The sequence below is a fragment of the Seriola dumerili genome, unplaced genomic scaffold (assembly GCF_002260705.1).
Source record: "Seriola dumerili isolate Sdu_G_001 unplaced genomic scaffold, Sdu_1.0 BDQW01001087.1, whole genome shotgun sequence".
NCBI lineage: Eukaryota > Metazoa > Chordata > Actinopteri > Carangiformes > Carangidae > Seriola > Seriola dumerili.
The window spans coordinates 282,704-302,830 of NW_019175342.1; the positions used below are offsets into that span (position 1 = coordinate 282,704).

Consider the following 20,127-nt stretch of genomic DNA (forward strand, 5'->3'; position numbering starts at 1 on the left):
CTGTCTGTAAGTACCAGTGTGTATGCATGCATGTGTGTGTAAGTGTGCATTCAGGGAGCTTCATTTGTATTCTAAGTCAAGCAGGCAGGCAGGCAGGGTTCTGGCAGGGCCCGGAGCTGTGAAATGGGCTCTCCTTGCAGTTTTGCCGTTGATTGGATCAACCTATCCCACTCTACTTAGCCGAGGGGAGCCCAAATCCCACAGCCGCTGTGCCGTTCTGTGAAATCCTATTTCATTTCACAACTTTAACGGATAAAAAAGCGTGCACACACGCTTGTGCCAGCCCAAGACCCCATTCCACATTTATTTAGCTGAACAGGAGCAGAAAGAGAAAACTGTATATCTGGTTGTGTGGAAATGTTTAAATGCACATACAGTCTCACTCTCTTTAAAATATAATCACCTGCATGTATATACATTTTTTCCACGCCCATGTGCTCTCTGCCTTGCACACAAACACACAGCAACACACACAAGCGCACGCACACACCAATGCACACGTGCATGCCACTTACGCAGACGCACAGACACAAACCCCATAATAAGAGCCAGACGTTGGCAGACCACACAGCCCTGAGTTGTGGTGAAAACAAAGGCTATTCATATCCTTCGCAATGAGAGGTCTGTACAGCTAACTCTCTTTCTCCCGCTCTCCCCCGTCTCTCCCCTCGGCTTTTTATTACAGATAATCTGCACTCGCAAACCTTCCATTTTTCTGCAATTGTGCGATTTCTAATCATCTTTATTAGTCCATAAACATGTTTTTTTATTTTTAGTCGCTTTTTATTGCCGAGGCCCTCGGCTCCTAAGAGGGCAACACAGCGCCCATTGTTGAGTCTCAAGAAGAGGATGAAGCCAGGAACGGAGTGAGAGAGGCCTGCTGATAAGACAGCAAAGCATTGTGGGAATGGGGTAGCAGAGTTCCTCAGATGCACACACGCATTTACATGCTGATACAGACACACACAATCACACACACACACACACAAAACAAAATGCAAACACTCAAAGTCTGCCAGGCCACATGTGTCTGATAACGAGACGATGCATCTGATTGGCCGGCGGTCAGAATTATGGCCAGGATCCACGGCACCTGTGTGGGGATCCGCACTGGGGCGAGCCTGCCGACTACCAGCAAGCAGACCACAATGCATCAGGTGTGCTGGAGCCTCTGTGATTGGCTGTGCCCAGCCAGAAACAGGGTCAGGTGCACTAGCAAGCCTCCTCTGATTGGTTGAGCCGGACCCAAAAAGCTGCGGGTGGGAAAGGGCTGTTTTCATTGGCTGCCGCTGCCTCATTCTGCTGGTGAATGGGTGTTTTGGTGGATGGCACTGGGACAACTGGTTTAACTGAGAGTGTGTGAGATAACATACTGCCTCTTTGAATATATCTTTTGCGCAAATGTAGCCCTTCATATACAGAGAATCTCAATATTAATCATTCTTTAACTTGACCTCAGGAGCTCTTTCAAACAACGTAAAAACACACTCGCACACAAAACATCAACTGCGCTCCAACAATAGATAATTTGCTCTCATTTCATATTAACCAGCCAACAAAGATGAATATAATGTCCTCTTTATGTTGTCAGCCACAATAACAGGTGTCGATGAACCGCAATCCCATTGTGCAACAGCGAATAACATGGAGCTAATGAATAGGCTAAGCTCTGTACCTGCCACTGGGGAGGCCATACTGACTCCCTTTGTAGTAAACCCCAAAAAAACTCCAGGCCCCGAAACGCTCTCTCCTGCAGCAGTGTATGAATTATATATTGTACTATATATATAGAACATATGCCCAGCCCATATGGCCAGCCCTGAGCAAAAAAATCTCAAAGCCCTTCTTAATTAACATTTTAGAGGGAAGATTCGGAGGCGGGAGATTGAGTCAGTGACCTATTTGGAGTCCATCATCGCCCAATGCAAATGTGTTAATTGAGACAGATTTTCCCACTCCACAAATATGTGGAGTAGGGGATGTGATGGAGTTTTTTTTTTTTTTTTTTCTTTTTGTCTGAGCCATCTGATGTAAGGTAGGGGTATAGGATCTGTTTTAAAACTGTCTTCCCTGCTTCCTCCACTGACAAAAGAAAGGACACTTCTCTTTCACTTTCTCCCTCTCTATCTCACACAGTCTTTCCTTGGCTCGCTGTCTATCTGTCTCTCTCTCTCTCTCTGGGTATATGTGTTGACGACCATATGGCCAAATTCTTTGGAGGTGAGATCTCCAAAACCTGCTCACACGCTCACACAGACACACACACACACGCGCACACACACACACACACCTCCACAGAGCTTTGTGTATGAAAGGCCCTGATGGTGGAATTTGTTCTCAGATGGCTCCATTTTAAAGCACATGAATGGCAACGTATCAATGATCCGCCTCTCTATCTTTCTGTCTCTCTGCATCTCACATTAGCAGTTGCACACGAGCACACACACTTACACAATAATTCGCCACCTACACACAAAAACTTGCACTGCTCACACACCTGGTGCAGAGCTCTCTCCCTTGTTTCCAGAAGCCATTTATTCTGGCTGCAGCACAATCATCAACCACATCAACTATCACCGCTGTCACTCCATCTCTTAAAAACCATAATTATTATCAGCACCATTGTGTCTTAAACATGTTTTTATCATCACGATTTTGGTGGCTGAAAATAATGTTGCCAAGTTTAAGGCACAGGATGAAAATGAGGGGGGAGGGGGATGGGGAGAGCGAGAGAGAAAGAGAGAGTCCAGCCAACCTGCGTGAGATGGCAACCACTTCAAAGACGCCGGGCCGCACCGGCGATCTGTTCCACGGCGTGTGAGGGGTGTATGAAAGGCAGAAATGGCCGCCGTGTGAGTCCCTGCCAAAGCTACCTCAGGGAGAAATGTTGGAAAAATACGATTTTTCACACAGCCATCTCAGGGGGTGAAGGGAAAATGGGGAGAATAAGAAAGAAGATGAGAAACTGAGGGGCTGCATTAAAAAAAGAAGGATAGATGGATGGCTGAGCAGAGTGGGGCTAATTATTTCACTCCACTTGTGGGTCCTGAAGGTTTTGTTGGGTCAGAAGTACAGCCAAGATGCAGTGCTGAAGATTGCATTTGGCTTAATTGTGCAGTTGTGTTTAACACAATAGTAAACGGTGGGATTCTGGAGAAGGCATGAGGCACACGGTGTGAACAGTTTCTGTTAAGCAGGCCTGACTGCAGGAGGCAGGAGTATAAAATCATTTCAGATGACTTAAGCAAAAAAACATTCCACTTTTGTCGGAAGTTAAACCATGTGTGTAGTATGTGTGTGTGTGTGTGTGTGTGTGTGTGTGTGTGTGTGTGGTTCAAATGCTTGCACTGTATGCAAATCAGCTGGGTGAGGCAAAACTTCTGAATGCCTGAGTAAGAGATATGAAACTATTCGTGTCTTAACAATGGCCGTCTTGACTCCATGTAAAAAACAAAAACAAAAACAAAAAAAAACAAACAAAAAAACAAACAAACAAAACAAAAACAAAATACATCCTTCCACCACAACTGTGAAAAAGTGAAGCAAGTTTGAACAGAGCGCACATTGTGACACACCCCAAGATTCGCTTGGCCTGGCACCTCGCCTGTCAACTTCTGATCTTGCTCGACAGGCTAGGCTATGGACTGTGGCCTTTAGATAATGCCATGCCAATTGTAACACTGAACTTCGCAGGCTGCAACATTTCGCTGCCACACTGCCTGCACCATACGCAGCCTCCATACACTAAGTAACCCAATGCCACTGGCACCCCTTTTCCTACATGGATCCTTACCCTTTTTTTTTTTTTTTTTTTTTAAATGGCCAAACCACACTCAGTTAAGGCCCAGCCGCACTGGCTAAGTGCATTTAACAATGATGTTTGTGCTGGTACAATCAACCCTTTGTGTCACACAAGGACTGATCCATGGGGAGATTTTCTTGTGGTTATGGTTCTAATACGGCAGAGTTTACCACAAAGACCAGGAAGCATAGAGTTACATTACAAAACACACACACACACACACATACGCACACGCGCTCAGGATGACTCAATAAAGCAGCGTGTTGAGCCCATTTCAAATGTCTCACCCACTTCCAACTCAACTGAAATGATACTCTAAAAATTTATTTAATAATATGGTAAGGTTCACGCCCACCTCCCTGCTTGGCACCAATAACAGCCTTGGCTTTTCTTTGACTGACAGGTTCTGTGGTTGGCAGGTTTTCTCTGTAACAACCACAGTGCAACCAAGTGTGAAATTATAGGCCCACTATCATAACAAAGTGAGGATTGTAATATCACTGCCAATTATGAAACATTATCTAATGGCGCGTTTACCTTGAAAAGTATAGACAGATAATTGAACAGCTGACATCATGAATCACATGTTTCCTGCTGTTTGGCACTTTGAGCCGCCTGAGGCCTGTCTGTGTTGTTGCGCAGGTATATGGCTGGGTGCCTCATCTTCTGGGGCCAACAGAGGTTTTTGCTTGGTGACCCCCACCCCCACCCCATAATAAAGTACGACACTTGAAAATGTGTTGATGTGACAGTGTGTCATTCATCTGAGGGATGGAAATGAAGTTGCTCCCATAAAGTTGGTTGATGAGATTAAATGACTAAATTGATTGTCAAGTCTCACTTAAAGCTAGTCACTAATGCTCTGAAAAATGTTGCTGTAATAAAAAATAAATTTAAAAAAACGCATTTGCTTATTGTTAATGACACTTAACTTCCCCTCCACTCTGAAACTGAAATAAAACCTCATGAATGACACCGTACAACACTGGCAAACCAAATGAAAATACATCCCCTGGGAATCTTGTGTAATCATCACAACAAATAAACAATAGCTTTCAATTACATACGTTTTTCTCAACTATTGCACATATTTTTGCTTTATTGCTTTGCTATTCATTTTTTTTACTGTGCAATGTATTTTGTTTTTATTGGCCAGACAATGCCAAGGCCACACGCTGTCATTTCAAAATGACTTCCAGGTAGTCTTAAGGTCCATATGAAATATTTTATTTCATTTTTAGGGAACAACATGTTGTGAGAGGCTTCACCACAGCCTTGCCAGAGGGCTGTTGAAGTGCCTTTTTTTGGGGGGTTTAAAAGCATTGTTATACACAGTGAAAGTGCTTCTTTGAAGAGCTACATTATTGGTGCAATAGGTCTTGCAACACAATGTTGTGTTGTTAATAAAATTTTGAATCATTTCTGATCTTGTGTGTGCTGTATTACTGTGTTGTTGTTTCTATGTTGCAACAAAACAGCCCATTGTCACGTTAAAATATTTAAACAGGTCTAACAAAAACCAAAAGCTGAGCACATCAACCCTGTGACACATCACAAAACACAGGACACACAGCCATAGTCTGCTACATTTACTGTAGGCCTAATCTCTTGGGTCGATAATAAAAGATCAATTATAATGTAGGTCACGATTTTAGCCCATTGCGATTTTAATTTCAGGCCATTATATTCCAAAAGCTTTGAAGTGCAGGATGATAGAGACTGTTTAATTTCAGAGAATAGATAGGAATCAGCTGATGCACTGAGAAAAAAAAGCAATAAAAAGAGCGACGTTAAAGAGTTTTTAGGTCGAGGCTAAGAGTAAATGATAAAATTTTAAAAAGATCATCATGATCGGGGGCACCGATTCTTCCTTTTGATTTTCCACATCAGCATTAAACACTACGGAGGCGCTATTATCCATGCTGCGTCCGCTATAAGCACTCTCAGCATTTGTTCTTGGGGCACAAAGACGGTCTGTGTGTCACATCACCTCCCCACCCCCTTGTAGTCGCTATAAAGTGTCATCAACTACGCAAATGAAGTGCCCATTGATAAAAAAAAAAAAAAAAAAAAAAAACAGCAGCCGCCTCAGACAGAGAAGACACAGAGCCGGTGCAAGGTGGAGAACGGTGCAGCAGCTCCGGAGCTCCAAGCGGACTCATGAGATGCTTATAGAGAATCATCATCCTCCTCAAAATGACCGTAATAAATACCGCCCACATACTATCTCTATATACTGGTCTTTCAGATCTGCTCATGTGTGTTTTATTCTGTTTGATCTGAGCAGCGCGGGAAGGTCAGCCTCCACTCTGTCAATCGGTGTCTACAGGGCCACTTTTTAAACGCCTCTGCAAACAATTCAGCCTGCACAATGTTAACCCATCAGAGAGGGGACATTGATTTAAGTTAGGAGACAGCTCTCTGCTCAGAAGCATAATTATTACAGCGTTATTGTGTCTATGAGGAAGATTTAAGGCAAGAAGGCAGGGGCAGGAAAAGTACAGTTCACAAAAAAAGCAAGCCATTTTTTACCCTTAAAAAAATACAAAGCTGCCTCAAAATACATTGTTGGACAGCAGGAATTATGGGAAAATCAGCGTATCATTTTTTTTTCAGAATTTGGTAAATCAGAGTGAGTTTACATTGTTCATAATTATCAAATTTGGCAGGTGAGCAAGGTGCTTACTTTTACACATAACGCACAAATACTCTCGTCTCTCTCTCTTTTTCTCTCTCACTTACACACACCACACACACACACACACACACACACACACACACACACACACACACACACACAGGTGTGTTGTATCGTCATCTATGGCCTCACACTTCCACAGCCAAGTCTACTCAAACCTACGTAAATAAAACACAGTGCTGATCTTTCACAAGGAAAATCCTAAAGCTAAAAGCAACTGCAGGGATGCGGTTAAACAACACGCAGTGTTTAGTTTATTTTCAGTCCTATAGACTTTACCCTATAGACCCAACAGAGGGGAACTATTGAGTTACACAGCACGTACCATTATAGCGTGGGGAGATCTGCCAACCCTCTCAATGCCCCATTTTCCTTTAAAAGTTCAGCTTCCAAAAAAGTGAGAGAGGGAGTGAGGGCTGAGGGAGGAAGACTTGGTCTCTTCGCTGTTGCCGGAAGCAAAAAAAGGACCTTTAAACAAGTCGGCCTTAGGCCCAGATAGAAAAAAACAGGCTCTTTCAAAAGTGGGTCCACTCTGCAAGAGATAGGAGGAAAAGAGGACAGCAGCTCCGACCCTCCGACTACGGCTGTTTGGCCTCAGATGCGCCCATGTCCAGCGGCGAGAAGTCAGGGAGACGTCTGCGTCAAAGTCCCGAGGTGCGTCCTTCAGCGGCCAAACTTGTCCAGCAGATTGGGAGACGCTTAAAAAAAACTCCCCGAAATAATATTATTAACGCGATAAAAATGAATGGATGGGAGGGGTGATGCAAAGTAAGTTTTTTTTTCTATTATTTTTTCCGTGTGCAGCCTTTGCGGTCGGGCAGCTTCTGTCTCCAAAACGTGTCCAAAAGCGGCTGTCTCCTGCGCCGCGCGTCCGATCTGTTTTACCCTTGTATCTCTCTCTCTCTCTCTCTCCTCTCTCCCGCTCCAAACACACACACACGCGCGCGCACACACACACACGGAGTTACACACAAACGGGGGGACACCCCGGGTCCCTCGCCGCCGCCTCCTCCTCGAAGCTGACGAGATGAAAGAGCAGCTTGCGTTTTCGCTTCTTCAAATCGCTACAGCCTCCGCCGACAGCAGAATGCCTGCACAGCGACACGTCGTCGGTCCGGTGCTCCAGCCTCGGTGCGTAAAATGGAAGCTCGCCGTGCGCTCCGGCACCGACGACAGATAGCCTCCACTTCCCTCCCCAAAAATATCAGCTACTAAATAGCTCACCTCAGCAGCATGTGCCCTGTTTGCACAGACACAAAAAATAATAGACGGAGAATTAGGGCAGTTGTTTACAGTGGAGGTGGGGGTGGAGGGTGAAGGGGGGTGGCGATGCTTCAGCCGGCAGCGTTGAACTGGTGAATTATTAGGTGAATTATTAATAAAGCGAGCGGTGTGCAGTCTGTCGCGGAGAGCGCGGAGCGGCCAGGGGAGCAGCTGGGGCTTTAGGAGCATTAGGAGGACCAGGGGCTAAATCACGGATGGCGGGGATTAGGGCTGCACTGGCTCCTACCTACCGCCTGCATGTACTGAAGGTTTCAGAGTGGCACTGCAGTGGGCACGGCTGGGCACGACCCGAGCTGCTTTCCGTAGTTTTTAATATTAAAATCTGCGGTAAAGATCGAGCTGTAAGGGGAAAGAAAGTCACTTAGTGACCTCTTCGTTGCCGAGTAGTTGATCTCATTCAATAAAAAAAAAATATATATATATATATATACACACAAAGAATCCAAAGGCATGCGGTTTATATGAGCAGGTTCACAGGGTTTATGAGGGCAGGACTTAGCCAAACTTTAGGCTTGGTAGAGTTGGGACACACATGTGGTGAAATTCCTAATGATGGTTTAGTTGTAATGGCAATAGAGGAATTTTGCAAGCTTTAACTTCAAGGCTTCAGCCTATTAAACGCTTCACTAACAGATTTACAGTCACAGTGTCTCCCAACAGAATGACGCAGTGAAGCAACAGGATTAAATGTGACTGAGATACTACACAGCGCCGACATGTTGTAAGCCATAAAAGATCTGACTTTGGGGAAATAACTCTAAAACGCACACATACACACACAAAATAAATTTTTGTCAGTGAAGTGCTCATTGTTTGAGGGAGCAGAGGCCTGCAGCAGCAGCAGCAGCCAGGACCAACAGATCACAGAGAGACAACAGAAAGACGAGAGTAAAACACATGTGGACATGCTCTGATTATTTAACAAGAAGAGCCAAAGGGAAGTTCAAAACGTCAGTGGCGTTTCTAATTAGGAAAGTGAGTCGTTTATGGAACCTGTACACCCAGTCCTGGAATAAGGAGTTTAGAAGTTTAATCATGAATGTGGCCAGCAGGAGTTGTACATGGACACCATGCTGCCCCACCAGAGCATGGCACAAAGGAAACAGTCTGTCAAAATAATATAGACGTCAGACAAAAGTGATTTCATCAAACCCAAGTAAACACTATAACATTTTTTTTTTTTTTTTTTTTTTAAACATGTCGGAATAAGAAAAACGCTCGCGCAGCTCTTGGCTCTGCACCTACGAGCTCTCAACAAATGTAAAAATCCACCTCTTTATGATTCTTGTCTTGTTTCACAATGAGAATTTCAACTTTGCTACAGTTGGTTTTTAACACAGACAACATGAATGTTTTCGTTGAATGTGCCACTGCGGATAAATCAGCGCGGAGTTTGATCCTGCCTCGAAAATCTGCTGCTTTTCTGTTGTGCATGTGTCGTTATCTGTTTTTTTTGTTGTTGTTGTTTTTTTGTTTTTTGTTTTTTAAAATCAGACGTCTAATGACATTCCTCCAACATGATGGCTCATCAATAATTAAATGTTGACCTCCCCACACATTTGGCCGCATCAATTATTCATCTGTAATTGAATTTGTGATTTAAGTTTTCGTTTCAGCCTAATTTGGATGATTCAGTTGAACAGTACAGCGCGTCTGTGCGGAGATGACAGTGTGAGGTTTTTTTTTTTTTTTAAGCTTTGTTGGTATAACGAGAGGCCCCAGTGACTCCTTTACTTAACAGCAGGGAGATCAAATTTATAGTTTTTGTTGGTGCCATAGTTTTGATGTTGATTGACATGGAAGTCAGCTAAGACTTTAATTAAAAACTGATTCTGTTAATTAGACTATGGCAAAAATACAAATAAAGTACAGTAGTTTAACTAGAAGCTTCTTTCTCAGCAAGTCAAGTTGATTCTACAACTTTCACCTGGCTGTTAACAGGCAGGCCTCTAGGCCATTCTTTGCACTGCAGTGAGAGCTGTTGTCCTATAATGCGCTCTTATTATCAACATTACATTTTCTTTCTACACCAATTTCATTAATTTGAAAAAAGTGACCATGTAAAAATCTATTAGTATTAAATGTTTTGTTTTTTGTTTTTTTGTGGTGCAAATTTTGATCATTTAATTTTTTAAAAACTGTTGATGTTTTCATTTCAAATTGAACAAAGGTCGTTAGCTGAAGTATGAAACAAACGAGAAGTTGCAAGTTAACAACGTTGGCAAGTTGAGCAGTCAGCTGTAATAAAGATTAAATAATAACAACAACAACAACAATAATAATAATAATAATTATTATTATTATTATTATAATTATAAGCTACTGCAGCCGGAGAAAGGCTGAATGAAATCAAAAGGAAAATAAACTTTCACACAAAAATAACAACAGCAAAATCATCAAAAGCACCGATAATAATATAATATACAAAATCAAACAACAATAATAATAACTATAGCCTAATAATGATAATAAGAATGAAAATAATAATAAAAGCTAAAAAAAAAAAAAAAAAAATCTAATTTAGAATTCTACAGGGTCTAATGATTAATTGATTGAAGGACATATCTGCCTCAAGCGGCTGTAGAATTTTCACAATTTATACCATGACCTTCTTCAGTGCTTTTTCGTTTTGTTTGAATATTAATCCTGGTGTCTTTTTACAGATGCTGCTGACTGGGAGGCTCACACATGCCCGTCGGCCTGTTTGGAGAATGACCAGTTGATTGGAAAAACACCAAAAACTGCCTCTAAACCCCAAATAATCCCACGACACGATTTGTTTCTTAACCCTTAATTAATGTACAAATAAGAGTCGGTAGAGAGAGAAAGAGAGAGAGAGGGAGGGAGAGAGAGAGGGAGAGAGGGAGAGAGAGAGAGAGAGAGAGAGAGAGAGAGACCGCAGCGTGGACTCAGCAGCTACCAGCTCCAGCCGGAGAGCTGCAGGAGGCCACACACAGTCTCCACAAGTCACAGGTAATAAAACTGCGTCTGGAAAATGGAAATAAAATCGAGCGACTGCAATTGTGGAACGAAAGAAAAGAAAATCAGTGGCTTTGATTTATAGTTGGTCAGTGTAGAACCTAAAATAACGGGACAATCAGACAGGTGTTTTTATCAGACAGCAGCTCGTTTATTTGACAAAACTCCCACCAATAATCAGATGAGCAGTGCGAAGCTTTTTCAAGTCGAGCACATTTTGAAAAATGGCCTTTTTCCCCTAAAATCTAAAAACCGTAGAAATAAAACACACACACTCCTCTTATGACCTTTGCAATGAAACTGTGCCGAAAAAAGGAAAGATAAACACGTCGTAAAGTTATTAAAACGTCACAATACTGTATAGGTTAAATTTATCTTTATGATGAATTTAAAAAAAAAAAACAGGCCTGTAATAAAAGCAGAATTATTACATGATAATGAGCATTAAAATGTTTCTTATACGAAAAAGGAGCGACTGTAGTCTTAATTATTAAAGTATGGAATAAAAACTGTGAAGTTGTTTGATAAAACAAGTAGAACTTGTGTGGTTCATAACTTCAATCACAAAATAATCTTTGAAATGTTCTTATTACAATGTGTACAGTGAGTCATTGAGGAAACCCACATGCATTTGTCTTTTAATGTGGCTTAAATAATAATTGATACTCCCTCCTCCTGATGCACCGTATGCATGACCTCCTTTAAATTAGGCAATAATTCCCATGTTTTTCTTAAAATAATGTTGATGAAAAAGTGGACTGTTTAACCTGATTTCCCCCAAACTATTTTGTTTATGAAACCAAAAGCATCACAACCACTGGATTGTTGTATTTTGTGGAGAGAGGGGAGACAATAATAAAATAACTCAAATTATTTTGTCATAAACCTTTGACTTAGATTATTAAAAAAAAAAAAAAAAAAAAAAAAAAAAAAAAAAAAAAGGAGACAGGGACAGCAAAGTTAATGTGTTTTGTTCCTTTTCAGTGTTTCTTGGACAAAAACCTAAAACATTAAATCTATAAAATAAAATTCAGTTGATAACGTTCCAAAAGTTAAACAACAAACTGTAGGAAATTTGCTGGCATGCTTTGGCCCTAAACATGTAAGGCAAACTATAAGCGTCAATTAGGCTGAGCTTTGGGTTCATGAAAGCCCTGAGCGGTGAGTCTCACCACAGCCCCCTTAACCAGTCATTACTGCAGACCACAATGGCTCTGATACCACGCTGTTTTAAGACCCAGCATTATGTGGGCAATAAGTTCCCTAAAACCTCACTGTGAGAAGAGAAGGGCACATTGTGGGCTCAGGCAGGCAAAGTTCAGACAACATGGAAGGACTTTTTCTAAGTCCTAAATTCTTGTCTGTAAACCCCCAAAATGAATCAGGGGAAATTTTTTTACTCCAAAATTATAAGTTTCAGATCACAGGCTGGAGCATAACTGCAAACCATGACCGACATGTTGAAACTAATTATCAGATAATAATGCTACAAATTGCTGGTCAGTGGACGGCACTGACGTGAACTGTTGCATATAAATCTTCACTTATCAGAGATGGACTTGGCGCCAGCACGCGTTTGCAAGATAGAGTCTTCAAACGGGGTGAACAAACTTCAATCAACAGGTACACGTTTTTATCAAAGAAATGAGCACATATCCAGGTGTATAATGAGGACAACAACATAAGGAAATATCTCAAACTAGTGTAAAGGAGCTACAGAGAAAAATCTGTCTGAGAGCAATTTCGAAATCAAACAGATGTGTTACACACCTGTCTAGGGAGTAACGCAACATAAAAGTTATAAAGTGATTTATATATTTACTATTACAAAAGATGATAATGAGAATAAACCAACGCAGTCTAACCCAGCGTGAACTACAACAACAAACAAAAGGATCTATATCCTGAGAAGTGCTTCGGTGAAACAATCAGAGAGAGAAAAGCAGAGGAAAACAGTGCAACAGAAAATGGCAGCTCACCCCTACAGCTTCACTGTTATTCACAAAATGTAGATTTTCTATTTGCATATTTACAAAGATACTCAAGAGTCAAACTATGAGCTTTAAGATCACACACACACACACACACACACACACACACACTGGCAATGAGTAAAGTCACACACAAAAAAATCTAATGGATGTAAGAAGTGAAGAAAAGCAAAAATAGCTGAGCTTCATTTCAGAAACGAGACTGCACAGCTGCAAAGTACAACAGACAACACAAATAAAACTCAGAGGCCTCAGTCCTGCTGCCACTCTCCCCATTAAAGCGTCTCGCTCTGACTCTTGGCTGTAGCACTATATTGACATCCATTCCCAGCCTGCTCTCTCTGGCCTTCTGCTGCACTGTAGTCAGGGGAGAATGAAATACTGTCTTGGCCTTATACAAAATATACTCTATGACAAGACCATATATCAGTGGAACTATTTTTTTCCTCGCTCTACAATCTTCATTCCTCTCCCAGCTGAAAGAAATGGCCCGGAGAATTCTGCGTCTCCATGCGAGAAGTGCAATAAGCGGTGGAAAAGGAAAGGGAAAAAACACAAGGCTCTTTTTGTCTGCGGCGGCCGAGGTTTTATCCCTGCATTGCCGAGTGTTGTCTAGCATTACAAATCTCAGCCCTGGCCTGGATGGACACAGGAGGGCTCTGCTGGCCCTGCTCGCTCTGTCTGCATCCTTTACGCTCTGCCATGCAAATAAACCCAAATGAGAGAGCAGCTGAGGGAGAGAGAGTAGTGGAGATGGAGGGTTGTTGAAGGGGAAAAAGGATGGTAGGAAGGAAGGGAAATTAAGGAAGAATGAAGGACGGGATGGCTGCAAGGAGGAAATGAAGAAATGTATGCTGCAAGTAAGGGAGGAAGGAAATAGTTGGTCTGAAGTAGTCGCATAGGGACAAAAAAGAAGTGAAGTCTGTGTGTGTTTGTGTGCAAGAAGGAAAGAGAAAAAGAGTGGGTACTAACCGGCCTTTTGGAGGGGTGAGGAATGCCCGGCCCTGGCACAGGAGAATGGGATGGAGGGTGGAGTATGTTCACATTGCTGCTGCCAGCTGAGCACATTCCCTCTACAGAGTCATGGAGACTTTTTAACCTACACATTTTGAAGCAGCAGCAGTTTCCTTTAGTGGAGTTTTCCCACCAGGTCTTTAAATGTTTTTTTTTTGTTTTGTTTTTCTTGGTCGTAAAAGGCCGCTAAATTTATCCAAGGTGATGTTGAAATAATCTGCTGATGCCATTTTTCAGGAAATTACTTTTTTGGGGGGGCATTTTTGTCTTTTTATTCTAAATCTAACACAGATTTAAAAAACAAACAAACTAGCAATTGTGTGAGGGGGTGACAAGCAACAAAGGTTCCCCAAACTAAATCAGGGAACACTGTGATTAGGGTTTGTGCCTTTGACCACTAGGCAGAGGGACACCCCAAACAATATGCTTTTAATATAAGCTGTACCATCCTCCTTCTGATGTGGTGACACAGTGACACACACACACACACACACACACAAACATATGAGGCAGAATGTGGTGCAATATTAAGAAAAAAAAATGGTATGGGAGATTACAAAATATAGATTTATCTGCTTTTAATGGAAGGAAATTAAAATGTTAAGACAAAGTAAGGTTTTAGCCAAAAACACTGATTACCTTAATATTACGATAATTCATTAAGTTCTGTTTGCTTTAAAATACACGCGAGACAATTTGAGGCAAGCAAGTTTGCAAATACACAAACAATTCATTCACACGTTTAACAACAATCTAAAAATGCATACTATGATAAGTCTGACAATATTATGACAATCTCCAACGCCACAAAAGTCAAATTATTTCAAAAAGTGTAAGTGCAACTGTTCACAAGTCTTATGGAATAAAACCAAACTTCCATCTCTTGGTAGTGAATCTGAAATGGATTCCCGATGGCTGAAAGTACAAACACGTGTGTGGGGTTACTGATAATCTTATACGCCCCAGACAATGTCATAAAATCTTTTCAGTTTCCTCTAGTTTGACAATAATTATTCATAACTAATTATCTAACATCCCCCGTCTACTGGAGCGAATTGTGAACAGTGACTAAGTACTGTACTGAAGTACATTTTTGAGGCAGGCTACTTGTGCCATGCTTGAGTATTTCTATTTTATGCTGCTTTGCACTTCTACTCCACTACATCTCAGATGGAAATATTGCATTTTTTTTTTTACTCCACTACATCATGATTAGCTTATAAAATATGATGCTTTGTCACAGCTCATAGTCAGCTCAATAGTTAAACCTGGCTGCACATCCACCCGCTGCAACATTAAGATGCAACTTACACATGAATGCATCAGTAATGATGATTTAATAATATAATATATAATAACGTAACACTGTCATTCTTCTGCTTGATGAGTAATTTTACTTTTGACACATAAGCACATTTTGCTAATAGTACATTTGTTCACACAAGGAATATTTTAAAAGCAACTTTATATTTATAGTGTCTTGTTGCTACTTTTACTTCAGTTAAAGAGCATGTGCATGTGACAGTGAGAGGTCAGCGACAGAGGTTATGAGCCAGAGTCAAGCCAGTAAGATCAGAAGAACGTGACGCGATGAGCCGTTTGTCTTTCTGAACACACGTCTCAGCTTTCCAAGAATTCTGCTGTGCCGGGGGTAATGTGTGTGTGTGGCTCTGTGTTTTAGTGAGTGCAGTGGTTTATCAATGGCTGACACTAGTTTCAGCTTTGATAACACACACACACGCACGCACACAGAGACAGACAGAGTTTAACTGATAAAGCGTAAGCTCGGTTGTGAATCAGATATTTTGTAAAAAACACAAAGCTGAAATTATCAATTAATTAATCAACGGAAAATTAATGTGCAATTATTTGATGATTGATTAATTTTTCAGTCATTTTTCAAGCAAAAATGCCAAATATTCACCAGTTCCAGCTTATAAAATGGATGGAGGATGTGCTGCTTCTTCTTCTTTTTTTTTGTCATATATGATAGTAATTTGAATACATTCGGGTTTTGGACTTATGATCAGGAAAAACGATAAATTTGATGACATTAATGTGGAATCTAAGAAATTATTTGTTCCTTTTTACTAAAGAAATAATTAATAAAGAGAGAAAATAATGGTCAAATTAAAAATTAATGAACACAATTGTTAGTTGTAGCCCTACTATTATTATTATTATTATTATTAGTCTCAGTGGGAACACAATTTACTCGAGGACACAATGACACACACACACTACAGTCTGTATCTGTGTGAATGTGTGTTTGTGTTCCCTCTGAAGCAGGCAGATACTCCCTCACATCATTCCTCTTTGTGTCATAAACAGTTAGCAAACGTGACCTGATGTGAGGTCACCTAAACTGCAGCACACACTGGCTGTCATTGTGTCTCCATGTCTCCACCCATTCTGTGAGCGGGGACGGCCTCAGCAGCGAGTGGATTTGTTCTGGGCTGGGCAGGTCAGCGACGGGTGCAGTGTAAAAGTTAGTTAGTTCTATGTTTGTGTGAAGAGGGGGGAGGTTGGTTGAATGGAGGTTGTGTGAGTGAGTGAGTGAGTGAGTGAGTGAATGAGTGAGTGAGAGTGTGTGTGTGTGTGTGTGTGTGTGTGCTCCCCCAGGAGAAAAGAGGACTCCTAATCTGTTTTCCTGGCTCTTCTTTAAAGGGAGAGCAAGACACACTAGAGGCTCCCTCTGATCTGCTGCCCCATCCATCCCTCACTTTCTCTCTCTCTCCTCCATCTCTCCTTTCCTCGCTTCCATCATCTGTCTCTCGTTCCCTCTGCTTTTAGCCCTCGTTTTCTCGGCCCCCCGTCCCTATGCTCTCTCATCTGTTGTGTTGGCCCGCTCTGGTCTTTGTATGGCGACAGCTCCCATCTCCAGATACTGCCTAAGAGCTCTGATTCCACTTAATCACTCAGTTTTTTATTAGTTTTCCCTCGCAGGGTATTTTGTGTTCTGAATTGCGTTTATCTATTATGCTGTTTCAGATTTATTGCTTTAGGAGGCAGACTGTGTGGCACACTACCCACCAATACGGTACACGATGCTGTGATCTCTCTACGTCTGCCCCTCTTTATGCCTGTCTGCTTTCATCCCTTCAAAATTAAATGAACAAATACACACTCACTCACAACTCCTCTCGTACTTTTTTGTATTCTTTTTTTTTTTTTTCATTAGTTTTGTTTTATTGTGCGTCTCAAACACTACTGCATTTATTTAGAATGCAGTAAAGACCACAGGGGAAGAGTGTGTGGCATCAGTTTCTCAGATGGTACTCTATCCATCTGTCCTGGCATCTTTTATACCTCATTGCTTTACTTTACCAGTTTCAAAATAAAAATGAAAGTCACAGGTATGGCTTTCTTCGCAAGCACAGATGTCTGTCTTTGAATGAATTTTTAGTAATTTGGAAGATATTTGGATTGGCTTAGTAGTGACTGCGGCGCCTTTGAATCACATTGTGTTCTAAAAAGGCAGAAAGCCATGATTATTATTATTCATTCATTCATTCATTCATTATTTGAGCGCTATTGAAAAATTTTAGCAAACCAACACGAACGCTCAAGGTCATTTTGTTGCCACGGTTTTGCACTGAAGTCTTATTTCTACCTAATTAGGAGACATGGCATGCATACTCAAAATATTTTGCCCCAAAATGGCGGCACACAATCACGGCCCTCCATTTTGTTCTGTCACTGGATCGAGTCTGGATCCTGCACCTGACTTGTTGGACCAGTGTTTGCATTTGAAAATACCCTCTCTCCATGCCCCGCTGTTACTATGCATCTCTCTTGTGGTTACTGGTCACCACAAGTGTCGTTAACCTGCTGCACCAATCGGAGGGCGCCTTCTGACTGACGTTCCCTCCTTCTTCTTTCTGCTTCCAGGGGCTTCCTGTGAACGGGAGGGAAACATGGGCGCTGGCCATCACCTCGACCGAATCCAGAACCAAAATGAGGGAGGGAGACTCACAGAGACAGACAGACAGATAGAGGCAGACAGAAACTGAAGCAATGAGTGAGTGAGAATGCAATAAAGAATTATGATTATATTTTGATAATCAGGACAAACCAAGAAACATGACAGCCATATAAACCACGGCAACGCCATTTTAGAATGGAAAAAAAAGAAAAAGGAAAATGAATATTCATGACCCTGTCCCTCCCATCCAAATTCAGCACCCTCCCTCCCTCCCTTCCCACCCAAATCCTCCCTCCTCCTCACTTCCTCTCCCCTCCATTGGGTGGCAACACTTGGTAGGGCACATGGTGAGACAGCTGTTGCAGGGCAACATGGGCATCTGTGGTGCTACGTAGAGGAGAGGAGATAGTGCGGGGGGTGTAGGGAGTGTTTCTAGGAGGTGCAGACGGCATCAAGAGATGGAGATAGTATCCTGCCTCTGCCCTGTGTACATATGTGCTTGTGTTTGAGGGCGTCCGAAAGTTTCAGGGATTATTAATGGATCCATGGGGAAAGGTGGAGAGGTATTTTAGGGACAGACAAGAGAGGAAAAGAAAGTATGGGGAAGGAAAAAGAGGAGGCATTGCTTCTTCTTATTCTATTTAAAGCTGTGAATGAAAAGTAGCACCTGTCCTCCAAGCTATGACAGAAATGACACGAGCATAAGACCTCTAGGATGGACCTCTCCAAGACTTGGAGTTGGTGTCTTCAACAACCTTAGACACAAACGCACGCACGCACGCACACAGACAGACACACATGCGAGCGCGCACATACACACACACACACACACACACACACCCTTCACCCTGTCTGCATTTCATTCTGTCTTTCTCACACACAGAGAGACTACACCCCACCTCCCTCCCTCTGCACCTTTCTCTTCAGAGGGAATGGGCATTTTCCCAGGGTTATTATCACATGCCAGGTGCCCCTACCCCCCCCACCCCCCATTCATATATATACACACACTCAAACACACACATACATCTCACCCCCACCCATACCCCCCCTCTCCCAGCACCTACCACACACCCTTGCCATTTCTCTCTCCCCCAAAGCGCCAGCGCAGCCCCACCTCGCGGTGCCAAAGTGGGCAGCCTCTGCCTTGGCGTTGCCTGGGCCTTCTGGTGCCCTAGATAGCTGCATGAGAGTGTGTGTGTGTGTGTGTGTGTGTGCGTGTGTGTTTGTGAGCACTGGCCCAGCTCTGTACGGACACAGCCAGCCCTTTAAACTGTGTCAAGGCTCCAGATGCTGGGAGAGACTCGGATTAACACAGGCGTTTGTATGCAGACACATACGCACAAACAGACACACACACAAAATAGTCTGTTGGCCCATATATTCCATCATACTTCAAATGCTTGGGTGTTACATGTTTTGACCAAAGGCTGAGTGAGTCTTAGAAAATAAAGTATGAAAAAGACAAAGACCTCGTACCTGATTCAATATTTATCAAAACAAACTCACTTTTAAAGCAGCACCGTATCAGCTGCCCTCTGAACCTTTTTTTCATGACATTAATAAAATGCTGGATCACACACTGAAATGTATGAGATGGGATACAAAGGTATCAGAGATCCTATGGCGAACCAACAGACCCTGGCAGTGCTCTGAGATGATGTACTGATGCCAACGCAGCACCTCAGAGAGTGGATTTGGATTAGGCAGACAGAGAAAAGGACCTCGGAGACCTGACATACACACACACCCCAGTGTCCGTACACTAGCCCTTTAGCAGCATGCCACAACCCTGAGGGCATGAATGCACACACACGCACGCACACAAATATGCAAAGACACACACGAATACCAACCAAGTGTCCACCTACTGTTTCTTTAGTGGTGTGCCACTGCCCTTAGGGTATGCAGAGCTATACACACACACACACACACACACATACACACAAAATACATTCACACAGACACACACCAGCATGCACATTCCACTGGTGATTCTGACATCATTGCAACTGAACACAGTGAATAGGACTAAAGTGATGTGAATGATAGCGAATTACCAAGACAGTCCCCCGCAAACTAGCAAAAGCTACAGACTGCTAATTACAAGTATGCAAGCATGTGTGTCCAAGTGTGTGAAAAAGAGAGTGAGTGAATGTTTTCTTCCAGTGTTCAGCATCTCTCTCTCTCTCTCTCTCTCTCTCTCTCTCTCTCTCTGTGTGTCTTGCTGAGCAGTAGTTATGGTGCCAGTTATGGAGTGTTTGCCATAGCAGGGAGCTGCCTTGGCACCGTGCCCTAATTTAGGGGAATTAAAAAGCACTAGACAGGCCCCTTTGTGGCACCGTGCGCCCGCTTTAATCTCCCCACGCCTCAGCGGGCACCCACAGCACCAGGAGTGGGCACCGTGCCCACATGACCCCAGGCAATATGGAAA

The 20,127-nt window shown here is 42.5% G+C and overlaps 1 protein-coding gene across 8 annotated transcripts in view; it reads right to left on the minus strand.

Annotated features, from left to right (window-relative positions):
- The window catches only part of LOC111237661 (nuclear factor 1 X-type-like), a 110,937-nt gene extending 103,756 nt beyond the window's left edge, over positions 1 to 7,181 (minus strand). For all 8 annotated transcript variants that reach the window (XM_022766840.1, XM_022766842.1, XM_022766833.1 and 5 more), the window contains exon 1: positions 6,826 to 7,181. In XM_022766840.1, the coding sequence (XP_022622561.1) occupies positions 6,826 to 6,828 (3 nt within the window). In that variant the 5' untranslated portion in view covers positions 6,829 to 7,181. The remainder of the gene's footprint in view (positions 1 to 6,825) is intronic.
- Positions 7,182 to 20,127: the final 12,946 nt, after the last annotated feature.